The sequence below is a fragment of the Carassius carassius genome, chromosome 45 (assembly GCF_963082965.1).
Source record: "Carassius carassius chromosome 45, fCarCar2.1, whole genome shotgun sequence".
NCBI lineage: Eukaryota > Metazoa > Chordata > Actinopteri > Cypriniformes > Cyprinidae > Carassius > Carassius carassius.
In genome coordinates, this window is record NC_081799.1 from 19,216,567 (window position 1) to 19,242,428 (window position 25,862).

General features: G+C 35.4%; 3 protein-coding genes and 1 pseudogene across 6 annotated transcripts; 2 read left to right on the top strand and 2 right to left on the bottom strand.

Moving 5' to 3' along the window:
* The first annotated feature begins 703 nt into the window (after positions 1-703).
* LOC132127259 (ras-related protein Rab-6A) lies at positions 704-7,130 on the top strand. Of its 2 annotated transcripts, none has more exons than XM_059539047.1 (9): positions 704-834; positions 868-975; positions 2,328-2,386; positions 2,526-2,579; positions 3,613-3,718; positions 4,783-4,894; positions 5,291-5,384; positions 5,659-5,725; positions 5,877-7,130. In XM_059539047.1, exons 2-9 carry the CDS (start codon positions 906-908, stop codon positions 5,939-5,941), a joined length of 627 nt encoding a protein of 208 aa, XP_059395030.1. In that variant the 5' UTR covers positions 704-834; positions 868-905; the 3' UTR covers positions 5,942-7,130. The 2 variants fall into 2 exon arrangements, with proteins under 2 accessions (XP_059395030.1, XP_059395031.1); XM_059539048.1 differs by lacking the exon at positions 3,613-3,718 and adding an exon at positions 3,852-3,957.
* Positions 7,131-7,560: 430 nt separating this feature from the next.
* LOC132127454 (pleckstrin homology domain-containing family B member 1-like) lies at positions 7,561-10,286 on the bottom strand. The gene is made up of 6 exons (XM_059539337.1): positions 10,185-10,286; positions 9,341-9,493; positions 9,126-9,228; positions 9,011-9,050; positions 8,821-8,914; positions 7,561-8,084 (listed from the first exon to the last, which is right to left on the bottom strand). Exons 1-6 carry the CDS (start codon positions 10,219-10,221, stop codon positions 7,948-7,950), a joined length of 564 nt encoding a protein of 187 aa, XP_059395320.1. The 5' UTR covers positions 10,222-10,286; the 3' UTR covers positions 7,561-7,947.
* Positions 10,287-12,473: 2,187 nt separating this feature from the next.
* On the bottom strand, positions 12,474-12,538 carry LOC132128339 (U5 spliceosomal RNA; annotated as a pseudogene).
* A 381-nt stretch (positions 12,539-12,919) lies between these two features.
* On the top strand, positions 12,920-25,029 carry si:ch211-176g13.8 (F-BAR and double SH3 domains protein 2). Of its 3 annotated transcripts, none has more exons than XM_059539497.1 (20): positions 12,921-13,135; positions 13,558-13,655; positions 13,775-13,820; positions 15,942-16,018; positions 16,104-16,248; positions 16,330-16,463; positions 16,645-16,699; positions 17,499-17,627; positions 17,984-18,106; positions 18,738-18,833; positions 19,856-19,972; positions 20,786-20,884; positions 21,119-21,271; positions 21,354-21,476; positions 21,561-21,644; positions 22,862-23,054; positions 23,176-23,399; positions 23,517-23,667; positions 24,242-24,300; positions 24,382-25,029. In XM_059539497.1, the coding sequence occupies exons 1-20, from the start codon at positions 13,115-13,117 to the stop codon at positions 24,463-24,465; spliced, it is 2,211 nt and encodes a 736-aa protein (XP_059395480.1). In that variant the 5' UTR covers positions 12,921-13,114; the 3' UTR covers positions 24,466-25,029. The 3 variants fall into 3 exon arrangements, with proteins under 3 accessions (XP_059395478.1, XP_059395480.1, XP_059395481.1); XM_059539498.1 differs by having other exon boundaries at positions 23,176-23,393; XM_059539495.1 differs by having other exon boundaries at positions 12,920-13,135; positions 23,176-23,667.
* Positions 25,030-25,862: the final 833 nt, after the last annotated feature.

Here is a 25,862-nt window from a genome sequence, read left to right on the forward strand (position 1 = left end):
TTTGGAAAAAAACAAAATTCACAAAATTGGCCTAATATCAACCTATTCTACACTAGGAACTTGAAATTATCATAAACAACCTCGAACACAGAAATCAAGCATTAGTGTAACTTATCTTGTATTTGCATATAATTGCATTATATCTTAAAATTGGCAGCGACAGAGTTATTCAATCCTGGCAAACTCCTACTTTGCACAGTTCCAGGGTTGATGCAGTCAAAGAGTATAGAAGTAACTTAAGTTACTTCTATACTCTTTGATGCAGTGCAGTGACATGGCAGTGACGTGGCGCTTGTAAAGCTCAATCTAACCTGTTTTGCGTCCCGCCTCGTTTCCATATATAGACAACATTCACACAAATAACAATTTAACTTTCATGAGCAAATACATTTTAAGAACTCAAAAAAATAGATCACATTTGAACACGGATGCGCATTAAACAGTTCAGCGAGCCTATTCAATTTACATGTTATAAAGAAAAGACATCAAATGAAATGTAACGCTCAAAAAATAATAAATCATATGACGAATGGTATTGACATAATATCTGAGTAGTTTCAGTGCGACCTAATTAATTATCCATCACTGTGTTATTAATTTGACAAGAACGACGTGTTGAATGGACGCATTTTATTGTTTTCTCTCAAATTCTATAGGCTGAGCTGAGCTGTCAATCACGCCTCTGTGAGAGTCACGTTAGGTTAGGTTGCGGCGTAGAACTGGGCCTGTATAGGCGTAAAGTAAAGTCTCGAACCGACCCGAATTGGAGGAATAGAGATAACGTTACTAGAGGATTTATTTTCTTGTTAAGACTATTTTAATAGTTATAGCAACACATTCACACGCAGAGAACTCTCTTTTCTATCGACATTCACACGCACGTTAGACCCAGCGGAACCGGCAGCATGTCTGCAACAGGAGATTTCGGCAACCCGCTCCGCAAATTCAAGCTGGTGTTTCTGGGAGAACAGAGCGGTGAGATTCGAACCGAACCTACTGGACCTGATCCAGTCTCTTTTTCTTCATGAGTGTGTGTTTGTATATATGACGGTTTGAATTTCTGCTTAAATATCTGTGTGTATGTAACATTATGAGTGAATGTGTGTATCTTGAATGAATGTATCATATTGCAAAATATATGTACTACTTTTTATAAATGTTTGTAGAACATATGTATTGTGTGTGTGTATATATATATATATATATATATATATATATATATATATATATATAATCTGACCTTTTTTGTGCCAAATATCTAACTAGAAGTGTGTGTTTGAATGTTTGTGCATATTTTGTTTTACTTTTGATAATTTGCTCACAAATATAGTGAAACCCTGTCCAAAACTAACTTGTGTTTTGAAGCCTTCATACATCAGTCAAAACTATAAATATCTCATAAACATCGGCTACGTTACTGTAAAGTCTGGTCTTGAACTTGTTTTCACAGTGTATTTTTGTCTGTCTCCTGTGTGAACAAGATATTCACATGCATGACTGTGCTTTGCTGGCATGCTGAAGTTATGTGGATCTTCTAACTATTGACTATTACGTTTCAAATGTTAGGAGAACTTAAGTGTATTCATCAGATAAAAACACTGACTAAAAGATACCACTTCATTCTCGGTATGAAGATCCATTCCCCTTTCTGAGATCTCTGGAGCAAACACAGGTGGTCTGTCAATCAGTTTTTAAAATAATGCTACTGAAAAAAATTACTGGCCCCAGAATTCAACAGTACAGCAGTGTTCTATGTAAATCAAGATAAAGCATAAACAAAGATCATTTGGCTTTTTAATTTTTTTTCTTAACTTTAGTTAAACTAGATGTGTAAAAATAGATTTTTTGGGTTTCTAACTGAAGTAAACATTGCAAATATTCAAACTGTTTGCATATATTTACATAGATACTGATGCATGTGTTCATTTCACATGCAGTTTTTAAATCTATTTTATCTTATGTTTCATTCATGTGAGAAGAATCTGATGTGAATCCACAATGAATGTGGACAGATTTATGTTTTCATGCAGACATTTGCTTCAGTCAGTTTTTTTTTTAAGTTGTGATTTTGGAATGAAATCAATTAACATGACAGCATCAAATGTTAGGTGTCTCAAAGGATGGATACACATGAAATGGAAATTTAATTTGTCTCCCTGGATGGATCTGTTCCTTCTAGGAAAATGTATTGGCATTAAAAGTGATGATCACTGATGCAGAAATGTCTCTGAATAAGAGTTGGCATACAGGTCACAACTTCACAATGATGTTATAAAGATATGTAATGTTTTGATAGTAACCGGTTAATTTCTCATTTGATTTTGCAGTGGGAAAGACATCTTTAATTACCAGATTTATGTATGACAGTTTCGATAATACCTACCAGGTGAGTGAATATTTTTTCCGACTCATTCTGGAACTTTACACAATGTTCTAATGTTCTTTTGAACTGGATGTTTCTGATCAGATGCATAAAGTAGTGTATTTTGTCCTGAAAATTTAGTTTCCTTGCTTTTAATTTTCAGGCCACAATAGGAATCGATTTCTTGTCGAAAACAATGTATCTTGAGGACAGAACAGTAAGTAAAATGTTTTTTTTTTTTTTTTTTAAACAGTAAATGCGCATTCCTTTCAGTTTTTCAAATGTACTAAATTGCAGGAACATATTCGTTTTATATAATAAATTTACCAGTGTGTAAATGTCCGGGATGCTATTTATTGACGACTGAGGGATTTATGGTTTACATTGCATGATATGTCATTTTTTAAAACATTTTTAAGTCTGCTAACATTGTAACCATAATCAAATTGGTATATTTATACTGTTGTAAAAACAATGCTGTTATATTGTTAATTTTCTTTAAATTATATTATAATTATTATTATTATTATAATTATTTAAATTTATAAAACTGTGTTTACCATGAATTTGCTACTGATATGGTGTTGAATAAATGATGGAATCAATCATTTTGATTGTAATGCATTCTACATTAAATTTACTTGTAGTTAACTATCCCTTTTATTATAGAAAATAATTTTAAATTGATTTGACAAATCAATGTTTGGTTCTTCTAATGACATATTATGATTACATTATGCATGAAATTAATTGTACATCACATTTTTCTCCTTGTGAAACCCTAGTATTTTTAATTTATTTGTTGAACGTTAATTTAAACATTTATATTGTGATGCATCTGTAAAAACCCAACATAAACCGCACCGTGAGAAACTCCTGTGCCTCTTTCCTCTGGTGTGTCTCTTATTTGTTTACATGTGTATGTTTCCTCCTATAAAGAATTGTTGAGTTTTTTTTGCATGGGAAGGTTTTACTCTGAAGATTTGCAGTCTTGATAACATAACCCAACCCTTAACCCGTCCTAACATGAGCCCATCCGAAGACTTACAACTTAACCCTTAACCTTAATCCGTTCCCTAGCCCAAATCCTGAACTTGAAGTCCTTTCAGTCCACTTTGCTTTTTCTTATTCCTTACATTTCATTCCACTCTTTTTTTTTTATCTATCATTTTTCCTTTTGAATGTTACATTTTCCCCCTTTTTTCCTTTATTCTCCTCCTTTTTCTTTTGTTTGTTTTCCATTCACACAGATCAGGCTGCAGCTTTGGGACACAGCGGGACAGGAGCGTTTCCGTAGCCTTATTCCCAGTTACATCAGAGACTCTGCTGCTGCTGTTGTAGTTTACGACATCACAAGTAGGTATCTGAGACCCGCACTGCGTCCAGTTCCCCTCTTCTTACCTCTTCCCCTTTCTCCCCCTCTCTCTCTCTCTCTTTCTCTTTCTCTCTCTCTCTCTGCTGGATCTCTGGTACTAAAATATTTGGCCAGGTGCGGCTGCAGCTTTGGGACACAGCAGGACAGGAGCGTTTCCGCAGTCTGATTCCCAGCTATATCCGGGACTCTACGGTTGCTGTGGTAGTCTATGACATCACAAGTGAGTGTGGATCCTAGGCCGGGGAACTTAAGGAAGAGGAAAGCTATCTTTCATCTCAGCGCAGTCTCTCTTTTTCTGTTACACCATATTTGTTTTTATGTCATTTCATTCTCTTTGTCTTCTTTTTATGACTTGGTTTTAGTTTTGCAATTGCAATTCAGTCTTAAAAACTGAGAGCACATAATTTGTTTTGTATGTATTTACATTTAAAGGTTAACAGATCTGTGTGTCACTGTAGCTGCTAATAAAACAATACAAAGCAGCGATGTAATACCATTTTTATAAAGACAAAAATTCCATATATTTTAAAAAAGAATAGAAGTATATTTTTGGCAGCTGTGGTCAGAAGTTTATTATACATCCTCAGTACTCAAAAGTAAGTTCCTACTAACAATTTCACTAGTCTATCCAGTTTTTTTTTAAACCATAATTTTTAGCAATGCATTTTTATATTTGCTAAAAATGTTATTTTCTTAATTCTTTGGTTCACTTAAAAAATATTTGAATTATTTATAAAAATGAATATGTATTCATTGACCATTTTACAGACTGATGAAATGTAGTTGATGTAGATGAGAGATAATTTGTCTATTTCTTTTCAGATTAACTCTTTCTGCAGACCACGTTCCTGTGACAGATTCATGAGCACAGAGACACTTCCAGCTTTAGAACTTTCTCCTTTCTTTCCTCTTATTTTTATCCCTGTTTTTTTTTCTTTTCTGTCTTTTGAGTTGTGTCTCTGTTTATGATCCTGGGATTCCCTCTGATAGACCCCTGAGGCTCATCTTGATTATTAACCCAGTGTTTCTGAAATACCCCTGACAGATGTCAACTCGTTCCAGCAGACCACCAAATGGATCGATGATGTCAGAACGGAAAGGGGAAGTGATGTCATAATCATGCTGGTGGGAAACAAAACAGACCTTGCAGATAAAAGGTATGTTTAAATAGTTGCGTTTACAAACATTACGCCATGGTTTTTTACACTATTAAATTGTGTTCAGCCAGTATATATTATTTTTTCACAGTATTACTGTTTTTTGATCAAATAAATGTAGCATTGTTCAGAATAAGAGACTTTTTTTCAAAAACAAAATCTTACAGCCCCCAAACCTTTGGTTAAGGTAATGTGTGTGCACAAAATTGCTGCAATTAAATTGTATTTTGTGCAATATTTACATAAATTTACTAAACTAACAGAAATGTATCTAATGACAAAAACATCTTTTTTTTTATGACCCAATGTAATACTAATACTCTCTTAATCTGCTCAAAAAAGCAAAATATCAGAAGTAGGGAAATATTAATTCCATGTTTTTGGGGATAATTTCAGGCAAGTTTCTATTGAGGAAGGGGAGAGGAAAGCCAAAGAACTGAATGTAATGTTTATTGAGACTAGCGCTAAAGCCGGATACAACGTCAAACAGGTGAGTGAAACTTGAGATTTAACTTGAATCAACAACATACAAGTATGTACTTTGATGATTTAAAATTAAACCCTGCATTAAATTATTAAATGATATTTGAGTGATTATTAAAAAACGGCATTACTGTACATTTCCCTTGTCTTCAGAAGAATCCAGATGATTAAATATTCAACTTTTCGGAATGCAAACCATCTCAAATACACCGACACACTGCTTGTTTTTTCTAATCCTGGTGTGAGAGTTTAATAAAGGGTCTTGTGTTTGTCTCGTCTAGCTTTTCCGGCGTGTAGCAGCAGCTCTTCCTGGTATGGAGAGCACACAAGACAAGAGCAGAGAGGACAGTATCCTACACAAATACAAAAATATGCATACTTTTACATATATAATCGGGCTTTTCACACTTGCAATTGCTTGTTTTAGTACTTGATTGTATGTGTTGTAGTGTAAACATACTACAAAACATTGTTTTTCCTTAATTCCTTTTTCCTTCAGTGATCGATATAAAATTGGAAAAGCCACCAGAGCAGCCAGTCAGCGAAGGCGGCTGTTCATGTTGAGGATTCAGTATACATTTCTGTGCCGTGTCTCTTATTGTCGCTCTTAGTTGCACTCACAGCATCTCTCTGGATATTCCGCAGAAGCACCGCGCACCTGGAGGCAGTAGAACACTACTTGCCCGTCACCCTCGTTACCGCTGACCCACTCAGATGACTTTAAATTCGAAAGCACAATGTGGATGTGTGTGCTGTTGCTTCTCTATTAATTGTTTCCGTTAATCCCACACCTTTTGTGGTGTTTTTGTTTTTCACTTTCAAAACACTTTATAAAGTGTTGTTTTTGTCCATGTTCCGTTTTATGTGAAATAATACTTATATTACTGTAATAATGGCGTGAATAGGAACAAAACAATAGAAATAAATGAAATTACAGAACTGATCGTTCCAGATTCACGGTGCAGAGATGAATGAAATGTTTGCGGGTGTTTTTGGAAATGTTCTAGTCTAGGTTTCATCGTATGTGGCTATGAGGCGTTACTTCTGTGATGTTGCTTATGTCTCTTCTTCATAAGGAAGAACGGAAAGTGTAAAAACAAATGTTTTTGGAATTTGGGAGGAACAAGTGCTGCTTTTAGCTCAGTTGACTCTCAACCATTGCGTCTTTTTTTTTCCCTTAGATGTCATTTCTTATTTTGAGCATTAGAAAGGCTATAGCTTAGTCAAAGAAAGAGAACTACAGTAATTGTAAAGAAATATTATGTATATTAAGGGGAGTATCAGTTTAAGAGATAATATGCAGATATTGATGGTTTGTTTTTGGGGCTTCCACTGTTTTTAATTTTTTTTATTAGCATTGTAAAGTTTGATTTATTGTAATAATGACACACTAGATATGATTTGTTGAATCAACCACAAACCCTAATATTTATTTGTAATGTCTTTGTTTTGTTTTTAAAGTGCTTGGTTTTTCATAATTTGTAGACGTGCGTTTAGACATTCTGCCTCAAAGCACCTGCCACGTCTGTTTTTTGTTGAGTATACAGTGATGAGTTTGTCCTCCGACTGATCTAAATGTTTTTAATATATAGTGCATTTTGTTTGGTTGTTTTCTTGATACGGTCTCATACATTTCGAATGGATTTTAACCAGTTTCATCTGGCGACACTGCTTGACACCAATGCTCATTATTTGCACTGCTAAAATTGATCAACATCTTGAGATGTCCCTAATAAAATCTTGCATTTAGCAACTGTTTTTTTTTTCTTGATGGATAATGTATAACTTGTTAATCAGGACATTAGTAGTTTTGATTGTAAACACACACACACACACAATCCAATCTTATATGATTCTCTATGTAATATCAGCATTTTATTTTAACCTAAGTGTTGTACGACAATATAAAGGTTTTTATACCTATACTTGCAAGGTAGTATAGTAGTGCATGAATACTGGTCGGTCATGAGAACTATTTCATATTCAGCTTTTGTTTGCTACTTCAGAATCATATTCTCTTGGAAGAAGACTTTTCAAAATCATATTTGAAGAGCATTCAATGGTCTGATGATCACTCTCAAACCTCATGCAATGGAAAATAATAAATTCAGGCTTTAGTGTTTTATAATTAGAAAGATCTTGGAGCTATTTATAAATGATAGGAGAACTTATAGGAGAACAATATAATCTTAAACTTGTTTGCAAAGCTTTACATGTACACTATACACAGAGCAAAAAAAAAAATCATTAGCTGTGTGCAAAATTATGTAGTTTTATATATATATATATATTGATATTCTACAGAAAAATCTGTTGCTAAATCTTGTCCTGATAAATATGAGCAGCTAAAATAGGATTGTTTTCTTTAGACTGTAAACAACTGAAAAAGAAGTATCTCTCTTTTGCACACTGATTGACCACTTCATGAGTTTAAATCAGCTGCAGCTATTCTCATATTTACATGTTTATATGCAGGAACAAGAGCATTTGCTATGGCTGAGGTTTATGGATGGCTCTTCCAGTCTGTTCTCTCACTTTTTCCAGTTATCATCCCTCTATCTGATCGGTCTTCAGCAGAACCAGAAGGGCATCCATAAAAGTGAACGCATTGCTGCACCTGCAGCAATTCCAGCCAGGAGACCCAATGCAATCTGCTCTCCGAAATTGTCATCACAAGAGTCTCTGTGTACCCAGACATGCTGAGTCCCTGCAGGGAAGCACATCAGCATTAGTACATCCCTGGTTAAATGTGATTCTAGAGGGAACCAATAAGACCACTGAAAATCAAGCAGTTAGATTTGAATTTCAAAGTGGCAATAAATTGTTACATTAAAAATGAAATATTTACATTTCAGCACAATTTCTTATATTTTACCCAAAACTGAAAACTTACCAATGGATCCTCTGCAGTGAATGGGTGCCGTCAGAATGAGTCCAAACTGATAAGAACATCACATTAATCCACAAGTACTCCACATGACGCCTGTCCATCAATTAACATTTTGTGCATATTTCTCTCCTGATTCAGACAAGATTACTTTTTCTCTGGAGAAAGGTGTGAGGACACATTTAGACGGAAGCAACGGTTTGAAATTATATTAATCTTAATGATAGATTTGTTTCTTACAAACACGTGGCTTTTCACTTCTGGTGACTGGAGTCATGTGGATTACCTGTGGATTATAGTGATGTTTTGTATTTTCTGTTTGGAGTGGACTGTCAGAGGATCCATTCACTTCAAATAATCCAATGGTGAGCAAGTGATATAATGCTAAATTTCTTCAAGTCTGTTTTGATGAAGAAACAAAATCATCCACATATTCCTGAGGGTAAGTACATTTTCTAGGTGAACTATTCCTTTAATTTTCTTTTTTAAGTAGCTGTAAAATGCATTCCCTTTCTTTGTTCTTTCTGCAGAATGAATGATGTGTTTGTATAATTACCTCCACTACCTGTACTTGGCATGATGTAAACCGCATTATGACTGTTAACTGGAACGGTCTGGTATGTATCGTCATAAGGATTGTATGTGAGAACCTATGAGAGTGAAAAGAAATGTAAATTGAGAAAATAAAAAAATTAAAAATTACAAATGACAGAGAAATCATTCTGCATGTCAAGGAAAGCACTCACAGGATTTCTTTTTGCCTCCATGAGTGTGAGATTCCAGGCCCTGAAAAGTGACAGGATGGAAATAAATTTGAGAGGAAAGTGAGTGGGGCTTAAAATGTCAAAGGTCAAGACTTACAATGCCTCATCTTCACTGTTGGCGCACAGGACCAGCGTGTTACCATCCCTCAGAAAAACAACCAGCAGATTCTCTCTGGGGTGACTCTCAGGTGGACATACACCTGCTCACAAAGACACTATCTGTTAAAACAGTCTTAAAGTATTTTCATACCATGCACATGCACTTCCTACATGACCAAATCAAACTGAAAGGTTGAAAAAGTTCCTTCCTACTTGGACACTCCAGTCCAGATTTCACATTCACACAGGTGGCTTTCAGATTCACTTTGGCCTCGTAGTCTCTTCTGGATTCAGTTTGGTAAAAAACAAAGCTGCCATCTATCCACAGGTCACACCAGTTCAGCTTCCATCGTTTGAGGACTGAAGCTGTGAATAAAAAATTATTAAATCATAATAAAAATCAATATTGCTATTATTATCTGTCTCCATTATCCTTTTTCAGAGGTATGCGGCTTCCACCACAGTTAGCATTGTTAGCAACTCAGACATCTGTATGCTAACGAAGAATAGACCTTTATTTATTGGTCATGTTTTATTTATACTATCAATAGTAATATTCCACTGTTTTTTTAAAGGGGTCATTTGATGCGATTTAAATTTTTCTATCTATCTATCTATCTATCTATCTATCTATCTATCTATCTATCTATCTATCTATCTATATATAATATATATATATATTAATTATTTTTTTATGTAATCCCAATGGCATCAATTTATCTTTTTTTTTTAATGAATGTGCTATTTTGATTCTCAGCCTGGAGTCCAGAACTAACATCTACTATTCTGTAGGCTACTGTAACACTGTAACACTGACCGTAAGAGGATTACTGTAAACAGTGTCAGGCCCTGAGTTTCATAACAAACCTTCTGGAAAAGTCTTTGTAATAATAATACATAATATATAATAATATTTTATCTATTTATTTTAATATACATACAAATTCTTCCCTCAATCTTCTGTTGCAACTTCAACTACTTATTTTTTCAGAGGTTCCTTGAGAAGACTGGGAAACTCTTCATATAAGCATATATAAATGAAGAATCATATACTTACTCTGTCTCCAGAGCCAGCCAGATTTGAACAGAGCCATTGGGCCTGATCAGTCAACTGCCCCCGGAATAACAGCTGTACTCCTAATGTCGTGGTGGTTGTTTGTGAGCGATGACAGTGACTGTAAGACGTCTCAGCAGTCGCAGGGGGTTTTGTAGTGCTTGAATAGTTTGATAACTCTTCCTCTAATCCTTTAAACAGGCCAAAGTGAAGCTTCGCTTGTCCAGTAATCTCAGATTACCGCAGTGAGTTTGTACTGGTTGTACATGGAATATTCCCTTCCTTTCCTGTATTTCTTAATCTCTGCTTAATGTTTTTGTGTATTACTGTAAATCTTAACAATTTCTCCTGTTAACAGTCTCCTTGCTCAGATTCAATGCCATATATGCATAATGAAGTCCACTCATCTAAATCACACTTTCTGGGTAAACAGGCTTACATTATATACCTTTGCCTTTTTTTTTAGATTTGAATTAAAATTATTGTTTTTATGAACTCATTTACTTTCTGGAGATGTCTTAACAATAAAGAGGTTCTGAATGATTTTGTAACTCTGTGGACAGGCAAAGCACATCATGGTCAAATGCACACCTTTGGCTAAATTTAGCAAACATTGAGTAATTGAAGGAGTCATATCAAGCCAATTATAATTTTTTTAACCATTAATGACAAATGTATAACAGAAGCTGTGAAACCTGTAATTAGAAACTTCATCATCACCGCATGGCACTGCATTTTTTTCTAAATCAGGAATTACCTGTAATCTAGAGTATTTCCCAGGTATTGAAACCGTTTGAACAGCTAGTAACAGTGTACTTTTAGAAATCTATGTATTGCAATGCATGACCATGAAAAGTATAGAAATTAACTACAACAATAATTATTCATATTGATATTATAAATACATAGCCAAATGCAATATTTAAACTACTGCTAATTAGCATTATTATTAAAAATAGAACTAAATAATTTATTATATTGAACTTCGTTTAGTTCGATTTGGGAAGTGTCCCACTTTATTTTTACAATCGCCCACCACTAGATGGCCTCATCTCACCAACACGCAGGGCCTTTTGAGTGACGTGACATTCAGCCAAGTATGGTGACCCATACTCAGAATTCGTGCTCTGCATTTAACCCATCCGAAGTGCACACACACAGAGCAGTGAACACACACACACTGTGAACACACACCCGGAGCAGTGGGCAGCCATTTATGCTGCGGCGCCCGGGGAGCAGTTGGGGGTTCGGTGCCTTGCTCAAGGGCATAAGTCGTGGTATTGAAGGTGGAGAGAGCACTGTACAGTTGTCGCCAAAAGTTTTGAGAATTACATAAATATTGGAAATTGGAAAAGTTGCTGCTTAAGTTTTTATAATAGCAATTTGCATATACTGTACTCCAGAATGTTATAAAGTCATATTCTCAGATGAAGCCCCTTTCCGATTGTTTGGGGCATCTGGAAAAAGACTTGTCCGGAGAAGAAAAGGTGAGCGCTACCATCAGTCCTGTGTCATGCCAACAGTAAAGCATCCTGACACCATTCATGTGTGGGGTTGCTTCTCATCCAAGGGAGTGGGCTCACTCACAATTCTGCCCAAAAACACAGCCATGAATAAAGAATGGTACCAAAACACCCTCCAATAGCAACTTCTTCCAACAATCCAACAACAGTTTGGTGAAGAACAATGCATTTTCCAGCATGATGGAGCACCGTGCCATAAGGCAAACGTGATAACTAAGTGGCTTGGGGACCAGAATGTTGAAATTTTGGGTCCATGGCCTGGAAACTCCCCAGATCTTAATCCCATTGAGAACTTGTGGTCAATCCTCAAGAGGCGGGTGGACAAACAAAAACCCACTAATTCTGACAAACTCCAAGAAGTGATTATGAAAGAATCGGTTGCTATCAGTCAGGATTTGGCCCAGAAGTTGATCGAGAGCATGCCCAGTCGAATTGCAGAGGTCCTGAAAAAGAAGGGCCAACACTGCATATACTGACTCTTTGCATAAATGTCATGTAATTGTCGATAAAAGCCTTTGAAAAGTATGAAGTGCTTGTAATTATATTTCAGTACATCACAGAAACAACTGAAACAAAGATCTAAAAGCAGTTTAGCAGCAAACTTTTTGAAAACTAATATTTATGTAATTCTCTAAACTTTTGGCCACGACTGTACATGCACTGCCCCCAACCCACAATTCCTGCCTGCCCGCCCGAGACTCGAACTCACAACCTTTCGATTGCGAGTCCGACTCGCTAACCGTTAGGCCACGACTTCCCCGAAAATGGCAAATGTTCCCCTCCACGGAAATCTTTAGTAAAAGGCAAAAGATTTATGCGACAATGAAGAAAAACTCGAGCTTTTTGTGAGTATTTTATGATAATTAAGGTGTAATACATTTCATTGACAGTTGATAACACGTTTTTTATCGTCAATGCAATTATATGGAATGAGAGAGGCAGATTAAGAGCAAAGACTATATAAATAACTTTCTAGTTTCTAGTTATGAATGAGATTTTTCTCATTCATCTTTGTCTGATACACACACTTAGGCTACTGCACGATAGTCTGTACATATTTAGCTTCATATTCTAACGGAAACATGTATCACATACACACACATAAACATGCATTACAAATTGAAATTTACAATAGTGAATTGTCTTCAAAACATATATTATTACTCGTTCACTGGAGGGCGCTGTTCTTCCGAGTTCTGCTCCTCTGACTAAAGTTCTCACTTCACTTCTCAGCGGAGTTTTTACGTGAGCGGCTCAACGGAGGGGTCTGGAAGTATTTTTGTGGGGATTTTTTTTCTTTCTTCCGTCTAAACAGATTATTCTGCACTGCGTATCTCCGTCCTACATATGTGTTTGGGTTTTGCGAGGTGAATTTCTGAGTTTTTCCACTGTATTTTCCTGTATCCAGACATGCAGCCTCCTCCAAGAAAGGTGAGACGACCTGCTTCTTTTTACGATGTTTTGTTGTCATGATAGTATAGGCTATTTGTTTGTTTGCTTTCTTTCTTGTCTCCTTGTTTGTTTGACTAAAACAAACTGATAGATAGATAGATAGATATATAGATAGATGTTGATTAGCTGTCTGTCCTAACCATAATGTCAGTTAATTATCTATTAATTAGGATAACTGCAACATCTTAAAATACTAGTAAACTATATATTGTGTAATGTGTGTAAATGTTCACATAAAACCCACTGCATTATACATGATCCATTATGTTTATGTTTACGTTGAGTCCAGCATCTGCCCTGTCTCTATTGACTCCAGTATGCCAGACACAGGTTTCTCTTTCAGGCTGGTGTGATCTGGGTCAGAGTTGGTTCTCCATAGGCTGTCACTGTGTGTGTTGCAGGTAAAAGTCACACAAGAGGTGAAACAGACTCACACAGAGCAGCTGAACAGACTCCAGCTCAAACACCAGACAGATTTGGACTTCCTAGAGGATCTGAGGTCGGGTTTGATTCACATTTTACATTGCTTTTAAAATACCTATCAGGCTATTTTCTGTCTGTCTGTCTGCTGGTATATTAGTGCTGAACTGCTTGACTGTGTGTGTGTTTAATCCTCAGGACATACAGCCAGAAGAAAGCGCTAATAGAGAAAGATTACTCGCAGGTGAGTTGAGGCCATTATATTTAATTGTATGAGTTCATAATTTAAAGTATGTTTATTTTTGATGATACAGGTTGATTTTTGTTCTGATTTTATACAAATCTTTTAAAGATTTTCTGTTCAGCATAATGACAGATGTATTAATGATGAACAGATGCATCTTCCCCTGATCCCTGACATTTTGTTTAGTTTACAAGTGAGTTTAGTTTCGATAGTAATTCGTTTGTTTTTGTAGTGAGGTAGAGGAATAAATTAAAAGCCATCATAGCAATAAATAACATTTTTAAATATATTAAAATTTAAATTGTAATACTTTTGCACAATATTACTCTTTGTTCTGCATTTTGATCAAATAAATGCAGCCTCGTTCAGCATAAGAGAATTAATTGTAGTGTATATTGCATTAACAAACACCCAAATTATTTATATTAAATTATATTATTTACAACCTGACATGGTGACCGTCTTCATCAAGATACTATAAGATCTGTGTGATCACCTGGTGAATGGAGAGCCCAGCTGTCTGAATGACTCTCAGTATGTATATGTGTGTGTGTGTGTGTGTGTGTGAGTGAGGGGTTCTTTTCTGTTGGATCTGAAGCTTGTGCACCTGCAGAGCTGCTGCATGCTGATTGGCTCATGAAGACAGGAATCTCTCTCTTCTTCAAGGTCTCTTCCTGAGTCGACTCTTCAGAGCTGGCAGCTTTTAGGACTGGGTTGACAGTGCCAGATTGTAGTCTTAGGGACAGAAAGCAAATCCTCTCTGTTTTTGGGGGATGGTACTCACTCTTTGTACTTTGTGGAACTTGTTATGGTTCAGTTATTTCAGTTTGTTGAAACTTTGTTGGAATTATCATCAGTACACCTTTAAAAAAATGCAGTCAACGGCAGTCCCATTGAAGAACCAGTTTTGGTTGCCTTCCAAGAACCTTCCGGTAAACAGTTCTTAAAAGAACCATTTTTTCTTATTATGATAAACATTTTAAAATTCTAAAGAACCATTTTACATTATAAGGCACCTTTTGTGAAATGGAAAGGTTCCATTGATGTTAAAGGTTCATCTTGGAACTGTTGATGCCAAAAAATAATCTTTTTTTTTTTTTACTTTAAAAGAGTAGTGGTGAAGTAATGAAAGGAACTAAGTTTTTTTATTTTTTGGTTTGATATTTTACCAAATTGTTTGTGATTTTTGGAGATCAGTCCAATACAGTGACATTTACTTGACTTGAAGATGGAAAGTGAGTGTTATTTGTTCTTTTCTTCTGTTTCAAAGGCAGCCAGTTGCTTACTCGCTTGTAAATCCACACGTTGGCGCAGTTTGTACCGCTGTCTGGCATTTAAGTGTCAAGCAGACAGGAAGAAATAGTCAATACCCATGTGGGTTTCGCCTTTACGGACTGAAAGTTGTCCTGCATGTTTTCCACATTTGCACTGATCTGGAGTGATGGGATAAAAGGAAACATTTCTCTAAGGCATCTGTTTTATTTTTTGTTGCAATGATTGAAGTGGGATTTTTTTTAAATGCTGCTCGGAAGCTTTAAATCTAAACTTTCATGAATGTTTAATGACATTATATTGAAGCAACAGGAAAATTGACTCATCCTCAGGCCATCCAAGATGTAGGTTTCTTTCTTCATCAGCATCAGAACAGACTTGGAGAAATTTAGCATTACATCACATGCTTACCAATGGATCTACTGCGGCAAATGGGTGCCGTCAGAATAAGAAGCTATACAGCTGATAAAAACATCACAATAATAATCCCAAAAGTAATCAACACCATTCCATCAATTAACATATTTTGTGAAGTAAAAATCCATCATCAAGACGTTTTCAAACAATCGCTTCCAACTAAAATATGAGTCCTCTATCCATATTATTGCTTTCTCCAGTGAAAAAGTAATCTTGTCTGAATCAGGAGAGAAATCAGATCAAGCACAATTCACAAGCAAAAACATTTCTAAACAGATGTGTTGGTGGATTTTGATGTGAGAGGAGGACAAGAAGGGACAAACCTTTTTATCTGAAGAAGCATTATTATGACTTATGGAACTGTGATTTTGGCCAGAAGACCATCAGTATTGTATGAACTGCTATATAAATGTATATGGCTTGACTTTGTAGGCTCTGCAGAAGCTTGCATCACAGTATATGAAGCGAGAGTGGTCTGGAGCCCCGTCAGAGGAGCAGAAAGACTCCAGGTAATAAGAGGGATGAATAGAGCACAGAAAAGAGCATTTATGATTGATTTTCAATTTTGAAAGATGTTTGCATGTATGTGTACAGAAATGTTTGGACCGTATGGCGATCCTACTTGGAGGGTGTGATGAAAGTGAGCCAGTCTCGTATCAACGGATGTGAGAACTACAGAAGCCAGATCTCAGATCCTGTGAAGACATTCAGAGCACAGAAAGACCTTCAGCTGAAGAAGGTAAATGCATTAAAAGATACTCTGCACTAAAGCGTAACATCGGCCATTCACGAACATGTTAATTCATCTGTTCTCTCTCAGTGCTGCGAACAGCTGGCAAGAGCTCAGGCCGATCTGCAGGTCACGATCAGAGACCTGGAGAAGAACAGGAAGACCTACCAGGAGGCGGAACAAACAGCGCAGACTGTGAGAGAGAAAGCTGATATGGAGGCTAAGTACGTTTGCCGACCTGTCACATGTGAAGGAAGAGACATCAGCTGTCCACAAGAACAGGGCAGAGGGTTATCATGTTTTTCAGTTTTAAATGAAGATTCCTCTTTTTTGCTGTTTTCCCTTACTCTTGTTTCTTTTTCTCTGGTATTTTTCTATCATTCCTGTTTATTTGTGCAACACAAGGTCAAGGCTCAGTCTGTTTCAGTCACGCTCCAGTTTGAAGAGGGCGAGTGTGAAGGTACAATGCACAATATAGCAGTAACATATTGGTTTTATGTTAATATTAGTGCATGCTCATTTCTCCTATTTTTCATGTTAAGATTACCATGTAACACTCACCCAGAGTTAAACTTGAAATAAAACAAATTACTTAATAACACAAATAAATGTTATCCAAATTGACATTTACCACACAGTACATTAAAGGGGTCATATGATGCGATTAAAAATTTTCCTTTCTCTTTGGAGTGTTACAAGCTTTTGGTGCATAAAAAGATTTGTGAAGTTGCAAAGAATAAAGTCTTAAATTCAAAGAGATATTCTTTATCAAAGTTGAGACTCTGCACCGCACCCCCCAAAACGCCTCGTTTAAACACCCCCCCACATTTCTACATCACTATGTGGAAATATTTGCGTAATGCCACCCAAATGTTCACGCAAAGAAAGAAGGTGAGGTTTCAGTAACCGCAGTTAGTGCTGAAGCAGCCATGTCAGGGAGATGCTGTGTGTTTCTAGACGAAAGCAAAAGCACTTTATTTGGCCTTTTGAAATTAGATGCATTTAGGAATCTCTAAGATTACTTACAACAGAACAGCAAATTTGAAAACAAAAAAATGTTATTGACAAAAATACATTTAAATAATAAAAAACATATACATAAATTACAAACATAAAAGCAAATAACATAAAATAAATTAATTTTAAGATATAATCCATTTAACTAGAACATTATTTAACTACAGTGAATGATGTTTTGCCATCTTTATGTAGTAGAATTTGCTCGCAAAATCATTGTGACAGTTTTCTGTTGATTTCAGCTGAAAGCCAAGAAGAACGAATGGAAGTCCAAAGCCACACAAGCGAGGAATGATTACCTGCTCTCACTGTCAGCCACTAACGCTCATCAGGACCGCTATTATGAGACAGATCTGATCAGCTGCATAAGGGTGAGGCCAAATGTTGCTCATCTTATTCATTGTTTTTATTTAAAATCATCTTCAAAGCACAACTGTTTTCAACATTTTTCAGTATTTTCATTGATAATAAAAGATTTTTTTTATTGAGCATCAGATCAGCATATAAGAATGATTTCTGAAAAATCTGGTGACATTAAACAATGGATTATTGATGCTGAAAATACAGCTTTGCATCACAGGAATACACATGATTCTATAAACATACAGTGTATATATATATATATATATATATATATATATATATATATATATAATTTATAATCACTTACATCACAAACAAAGATCCAATTGGAAATAAAAATACTATTCCTTGTTTTTGAGTCCAGGTTTTAGATGGCAGTTTCTACGATCACGTACAGAGTTTTCTGATTTCACTGTGGAAGACAGAGCTTGAGACATCTCAGAGCATTCAAGACACTTTTCAGTGCCTGCTGGAGACTTCCAGTGGGGTGAGTTACACACACACTTGAGTATACACTGCTATGGAAAAACACACATGAACCACAGTGGCCAAATGTAGAGCAGGTAATATGATATGCCACCAGAGGGTTATTGGATCAAATCCCAGCTCAAGCAGTTAATACTGACCTTAAAGAAAGAAATGTACCTGCTTTGGAGAGTTTTCAGTGGTTTAGGAATGAAATCTTTACTCTATATTAGAGCAGACAGTTTTTTTTAAAGATATATTTATGTTTCAAGTCTGCAGTAACTGGGGAAAACATAAAAATGTTGAAATTAGAAATATAAAATGACTGTTAGTTATTATTATGTGTACATTTGAAGAGTCATCGACTGATTTTCAGCAGTGACAGCCTTTAGCCTGTCATTAGGTCTGTTTGTAGTCCTGTGTTGTTGTAATTCGATGATTCTCACAGTGTTTCCATTCAGTTTGTGTGACTGTAGTCTAGCATCAGATTACAACACACACACAGACACACACACTATTCATGAATAGTGGTCTCTCATTCCTCCCAGGGAAAGATTATGTTAGCTGTGCTATTGTTAATGTGACATCTTGACATTAGTCAAGTAGTTTACATAAATGTAATTTTGTTTGCATGTATGTGTGTGTGTCTATAGGTGACACAGGATATTCACCAACAGATATTAATTCAGGACAACCCAGTGTTTCAGAAAGCTGCCCCCTTTCAGTATCAGCCCTGTGAAAATGATTCGGTATGTTGCCTTCCTTTCAAGAATGTACTACAAAATCGCACAAACAAAAGAGCATATAATAGTCATTCAAAAAGATTTTACATTTCTTGTGGATTCAATGTTTTAAATGAACGCGCACCACATAATCTTATCCAAAAACTTCTCTTTCGCTTTAAATGTCATTTAAAACATTATAATAGACTTATATGTTCATTAATCAGTCTGACAAAGAGAGAAAGTGCTCTAATGTAGGCCGAATGCGTTCTTCCATGATTGTGCAACTGTTTTACAAATATGCACTAGCGCCCCCTGCTGCCAGCAAGTCATCTCACCCCCACCACACTAGCATAGGGGCCCGTTTGTTCGCTAACCCTCTTTTTGTTTGCGAGTCAAACAAGCATTAGTCTGTTCCTAAAGAAAACATTAGAGATGCAGCCCTCAGCGCTGGTGGTGCGAAAAGAGCAGGGAAAACTGGGCGTCAGTGCAGGCAGGAAGCAACGCGGCATGTGAAAAGAGGGCATTGAGAAGTGAACCTGCCCCACCTCTTGCACCCCTCATGAACACCTCCCATTCCCCCATCCCAAAATATATAAAGCTTAAAAAAACAAATACTGTAAATTATTAAAAACTGTTTTATCACATTCATTGGATGTATAATCATCAGTATCTGCATGTAGATCAGCTGGTGCATGCAGGGTTCTGTGTTTTCTCACTCCCAGACAAGACTGATGGTTTGTGTTTTTCCTTGTATTATGCTAAAACCATTTTGTCAGGGAGTTGTGGTGAACAGGAGTTGCTCTGTAAAGTAGCATCGCGAAGGATCATTTTTCAAGAGCTCACGTCACCTAATCATTTAGTCTGTCAATATTTACAGACATAATATTTGAAGAGTGCAAAGCTTTCAGTATGGGAGATTGATGTTGTTCCAAGTTATGCTGGGACTTTTGTGTACATATGGGCTCTGAGAAGCTATCAAGGTTTCATCTTCAGAAATAAGGACTGTGTTGTGTATAAGTAAACTCACTCTTTTTTGGTCTCTTTAGGTCAGGGAGCTGCTGAAGGAGAGTGGCACGGCTGAAGAACACAGTCTGAATAAAGAAGCACGGAAATGGGCCACACGTGTGGCCAGAGAACACAAAAACATCATCCTTACACAGCGGGTGAGGGGGCACTAAAACAATAATGCCTTAGCATGTTGATGTTTGATATTAAAAATATTGTTATATTCCATCATTTATTTATATGTTTATTTTTGTTGTACTAGTATTAAAATGTGACTGATAAAAGTCCAAAATGGAAATAAATGTAAAATCTTAAAAGATTATTTTCATGAAAATTAAAATTTAATAATTAAAATTAAATAATAATAAAAAATAAAAATGTTAAGTAAAAATGAACATGAACTAAAAATGAACAACATTTATTAAATGAGTTCATGCTATTTAAAATACATCTATTAATACATAATTAAAATTAAAATTAAATTAAAAGTTGTATCTGTTAACAAACTGAACAAACAATGTATAAATGCTATTTGAAATATTATTTATAAAGCTTAATAAATGCTACGAAAATATATCACTCATTCTTAGTTCATACTTTAATATTGCAAAGTGTTACTATAATATAAAATCAGTTTTGTCTCAAATTAAAAACAAAACAATAACTAAACTGAATAAAATATCATATAAAATTATTATAAAATGTATTTATCTAAATAAAACTAAAACAATAACAACCAAATTCAGTCAAATAAAAATATAAAACCTGTTTCTTTTGAGTGAATTATCACAACAATAACAACAGCATTCAATAAAATAAAAAAAAAATTAATAATAAATCTATTTTGTCAATAAATTAAACAAAACATTTGTAAAAAAAAATCATTAATTTTAAATGCTGTAAGTTGATTTAGGCATCACAGCATTATAATGTACAGTATGAAATCTGTGTTTGGTTTGATGGTTTTTTAGACTCTTTTGGAGTATGAAGAGTCACATCTACAGGAGCAGAATAACAATGAGCTGGAGCTGAAAATGGATGATGCAAGAGAATGCATTCGGAAATCAGAGGTGAAGAGTGTGTTTATTTGTGTTTGTACATCAATCTAGTTCAGAAGTTGTCTATCACCTCTGGGAAAATCTCACGTGCCCTCTGCTGGTCGCTACTCCTGACTAAACTAAAGCTGCACATTCAATACATTAAAGTTTGAAATAACACCCTTTCATGTTGGAATAGTTGATATACATAAACACTGTGGTAATAAAATAGTAGGTTGGTAGATGATGAGTCCACTCTTCCTGTAGACGGTGAAACTGAAGGCAGAGGCGCGTCTGAACCTCCTCAGAGACATTGGTGTGGCTGTAGATGTCTGGCTGAAGAGTGCCATGAACCAAGTGATGGAGGAACTGGAGAACGAGAGATGGGCGGGCCTCAATACCCACGATGCTTCATTCTCTGTAAGTCTCTCTTACAGTCAAAACCAGATTCACGCAAACCTATAAACCCACTCTAATCAGGTCTTACAATAAATGTTTAAAGCACTCTGTAGATGTTGACAAAGAAGATGATGAGGACACAGAGACGCTGGACGACAGCAGCTCCAGCCCCTCCAGCACTCACAGGAACTACCCTCTCACCTGCTCTGTGCTGTACTGCTATCAGGTGCACACCTAGTGTGATCTAGCCCCATGTTCTTTGGTCTATTCATCCATTTGCAATGTAATTTCCTGTGCTTTATTTCCACAGGCATCTCAGTCTGATGAGCTCACAATCCAGGAACAAGAGATACTGGAGCTTATTGATGATGGAGACATGGAGGACTGGGTTAAGGTATACACAGACCCTCTCAAATAGGTCAGGGGTTTTTTGAAACTTTCAAATGCCTATAATCCTATTGCTTCACTCATTCCTTAAAATAGAAAGGCATGTAAATATATATATATATATATATATATGCATACACATTTATACTGTGTAAAGAAACATAATTTATTTATTTATTTTTATTTATTTATTTATTTATCTATTTATCATAGACTACTTTTCAAAGGTTTGGGGTCCATAAGATTTTATTTTGATAGAAATGAATACTTTTATTCAGCAAGGATGCATGATCAGTAGAGACAGTAAGGGGATTTATATTACAAAAGATTCTGTTTCAAGCAAATGCTGTTCTTTCTATTCATCAAAGAATCCTGAAAAAATACGGATTCCACAAAAATATTAAGTGGCAAAACTGTTTTCAACATTGATAATAATAAATGTTTCTTGAGCAGCAAATCAGCATATTAGAATGATTTCTGAAGGATTGTGTGACACTGAAGACTGATGATATGATGCTGAAGGAATGATGCTGAAAATTCAGCTTTACTTCACAGGAATAAACTTACTTTTAAAAATACTTTTTTTTTTATTTTTTATAATATTTTAAATAAACGTACCCTTGGTGGGCATTAGAAAGATTTAATAAAACATTTATTAAAAATGTATTAAAATGAATGACAAATTAATAAAAATTTTAATTATTTCAAAAATACATTTCAAAAATAATTTTATATCTTTAAAAATCTTTAAACTTTTAAACAGTAGTGTGTGTGTAATATAAAAAAATTAAGTATGATATAAAAATTATAATCATAACAGGCTTCTTTCGAATGTATCTTTGGAACAACCTTTGAACTGTAGTGTACATATATTTGTTATTATAATTAATTTAAAATAATTAATATTTATATTATAATTAGCATTTATAAGTTTAAAAATTATTAAAAAAAATTAAATTGTGCTAAATAAAATCAAAATTCTTGAAATATATATAAAAAAATACTTATTTTAAAGATGTTTATGTTTTTGCTTTACAGTGTTTTACAAACTGTACAAATATTTTGTTTTCAATTTTGTTCTGTTCAAATACATTTGGTCTGTTTTATATTTCTAATTTTCTACTGACACATTAACATCCTGTTGGGGCCCATAAGGTTTGAAAACCCATGAACTACGTGGCACTTAGGATGTTGTCATTAATTGGACAAGTGTATGTTTTTCAGGCTAGGAACAGAGCAGGGCAGGTGGGATATGTACCAGAGAAATACCTGCAGCTTCCGACCTCCAGCTCTCTACTGAGGATGCTCCAGTCTTTCTCCAGCATGGACTCCCAATCACACACCTCCAGCACTTCTGCAGAACAAGAGCCAGAAATAGAGACACTCACCCAGAGCAGCCCGAACACTCATGGCAGCCGTGAGACCACTGGTTATAGTATAATAACTGGAGTACTGCTAGTTTATAGTATTATAGTACTGAATGCTTAAAATAATTGAACAAAACTCTACATTTTCTACCCTCTTTCTCTTTTGCACAGCAGTAAATCTGGCCAGGGCTTTGTACGCCTATGAGGCTCAGACAGAGGATGAGTTGTCTTTCCCAGAGGGAGCCGTAATTTGCATTCTCAGCAAACACAACCAAGAAGATGATGGCTTCTGGGAGGGCGAGTTCAACGGAGCAGTGGGCGTCTTTCCCGCAGTGTTAGTGGAGGATCTATGCAGAACGGAGAGTGCACAAGCACACAAGAGCATGAATGTACAGGTTTATACACGTACTATCGGAAAACACTGGCCACATAGAAAAAGTATTTTGTTCATGTTTACAGCAAGCCTATGTTCAATGCTGAAATGTTTTGTAATAACTGTTTCTTACCACCAGGTGTCTCTGTCAGTTTTGGATCAACCAGCTTGTCCACCCACTGTGTTTCCATCCTGTAGCAGTCCAGAATCTGTCCCACTGCCATCTTTGACCAGCACACTCATTTTAAATGGCTATCAAACCCCAGAACCCCCCAAAATCTCGAGCCACAGTAAGACAAGGCACCACTGCAAATCCTAAAGTTTTATAGTAAACCTCACTGTAACATTTTTAGTGATGTTCAGTTTCACAACTCGATTCTCTTAAAAAGTTGAATAATAAAAAGACACACTATGTGCATTATATATATATATATATATATATATATATATATATATATATATATATATATATATATATATATAATAGTATAATAGTAACATTAATATTACTATTGTAGTATTTGTTAATATTTTGATGCAGCTTTTTATTTGTATATTTTAGTTTTCAATATTTTAGAAATTTTGTTTTGTATATATATACATACATATATATATATATGTGTGTGTGTGTGTTTAGTTGGATTTTTTTTTTCATTTTCTTTTTTACGTCTTTCAATTATATCTATTTTTTTATATATATTCAACTTTATTTCAAGTTACGAAGACCATTTTTAATATTAGGATTATGGAATTATGTAAATTATGAAAAGGTTTTAATGATAAAACAACATTACTGAGGCTTTTGTTCCCTTATTAGATTTATCAGATGTCAGAATCACATTCATCTGTGTTATTCCTCCACAGGTCACACCCACACCCCATCACCCAGATCCCCAGGAGAGGGCGGGTCGGGCCTGAGACCTGTAAGATCTGCACTTCTAAAGCTGCATGCCAATGATGGGCGCTTTTCTGTGAATTCTGATGGATGTTTTTGTTTTCTGCAGGTAAGAACTGCTCCTCCTCCACCCAAACAGCAGGCGCAGGGCCAGGTGCAGAAGAGAGAAGAGGTGGAGATTACACTGGTTTGAGTGACACTTTGGGACACATTTTACAAACGTCGTCATGCTGGGATGCACTGCGTGAATTTGTTCCGATGCAGGGTGGACGTTCTGAAACTTCTTGAAGATAGAGATGCACAAGCTGATGAGTCCTTAAGTGGTTCTGGACCTCCTCCTCCAGTATGTTTTTGACAAGGCCCAAATGTGTTAATGAATGGACATGCAAAAGCAGGCTTTACTAGAGATACAAATAGACTTTAAAGGGAAAAGTGGCAATTTCAGTGTTGACTTTCTATGTATGATTATATATTCTGTCCATAAACAATTTTAGGGCTAACATGTTTAGATGCATATTGTAGTTTTGGCTAATCTGTACCTTTATTGTCAGTATTTTAATCATCTGATCAGTCATTATTTGAATGAATATTCACTTTGTAGGTATTTTATATTTCATCAGGGTAAACAACCTGAGCACTTTAGATTTAGTTTGTAATGTATTACAGTATTTACTTTTATTTTGGAAATTCTTGTTTTCTTTTTGTTGTCATGTTCTTTAATTTAAAAGAGACATGTGGAGATGGTGAGAAACATTAATTTTTTGTTTCACGGTATTTAAAAAAAAAAGAAAAAGAAAAAAAATTATGGTTCACCAAAAAAAAAAAGAGAGAGATTTTTTTCATCATTTATTTATCTTCCTCTTATTCCAAGTGTTTGACTGTTTCTACAGTGGAGTACAAAAGGAAAGGGTTTTGTAGCAGCCACATGTTCATTTGTTGTTGTGTGGGAAAATATGAGGGGAAAATATTTTATTTTCCTTTTTTATGGCTTAATTTGCAAGACCTTTTTCATTTAGGTAAGATTCAGAGGTTTACGAATGTTACTACACTCAGTTTTGTGTCATTTTAAAATAATGTCTCAGGATGATGCACAGATTTATTCCTGTCAGATTTCATGTTCGTTCAGAGGCTGCCACGGGCACTTTTTCTGATCAAAAAGAAAGTAAAAACATTTCGGTCTACATACTTTGTGAAGTGGATCACAATAAAATTAAATATTCAATATATATATATATATAAAATCAGTTTCTGTAACTCCTTTTACTAATAAACGCCTTATCCACCTTATATTTGAGGTAAGGCAGACGAGACCGTTTGTAACTGTGGTGCGTTGCCTACGTTTCCTGTATTAAACATTACTCTATGCTGTTTTATATTGCAAATTTATATTTATTAAATAATTCTGGTTTATGATAATTATAAACAATTTGTTTCCGTGTTCCAAAAAAAGGTCAGTTTTATAATCACAAACCCACTAAACCCTCTAAACACATTAATAATAATGGTTTTATTCTCTGTGTAGCGAGACGTGCTCGTGTACAGTTGAGCTGAGCTCGGGTTAAACGCCTCTGGGTTCACGCCCTCATACCT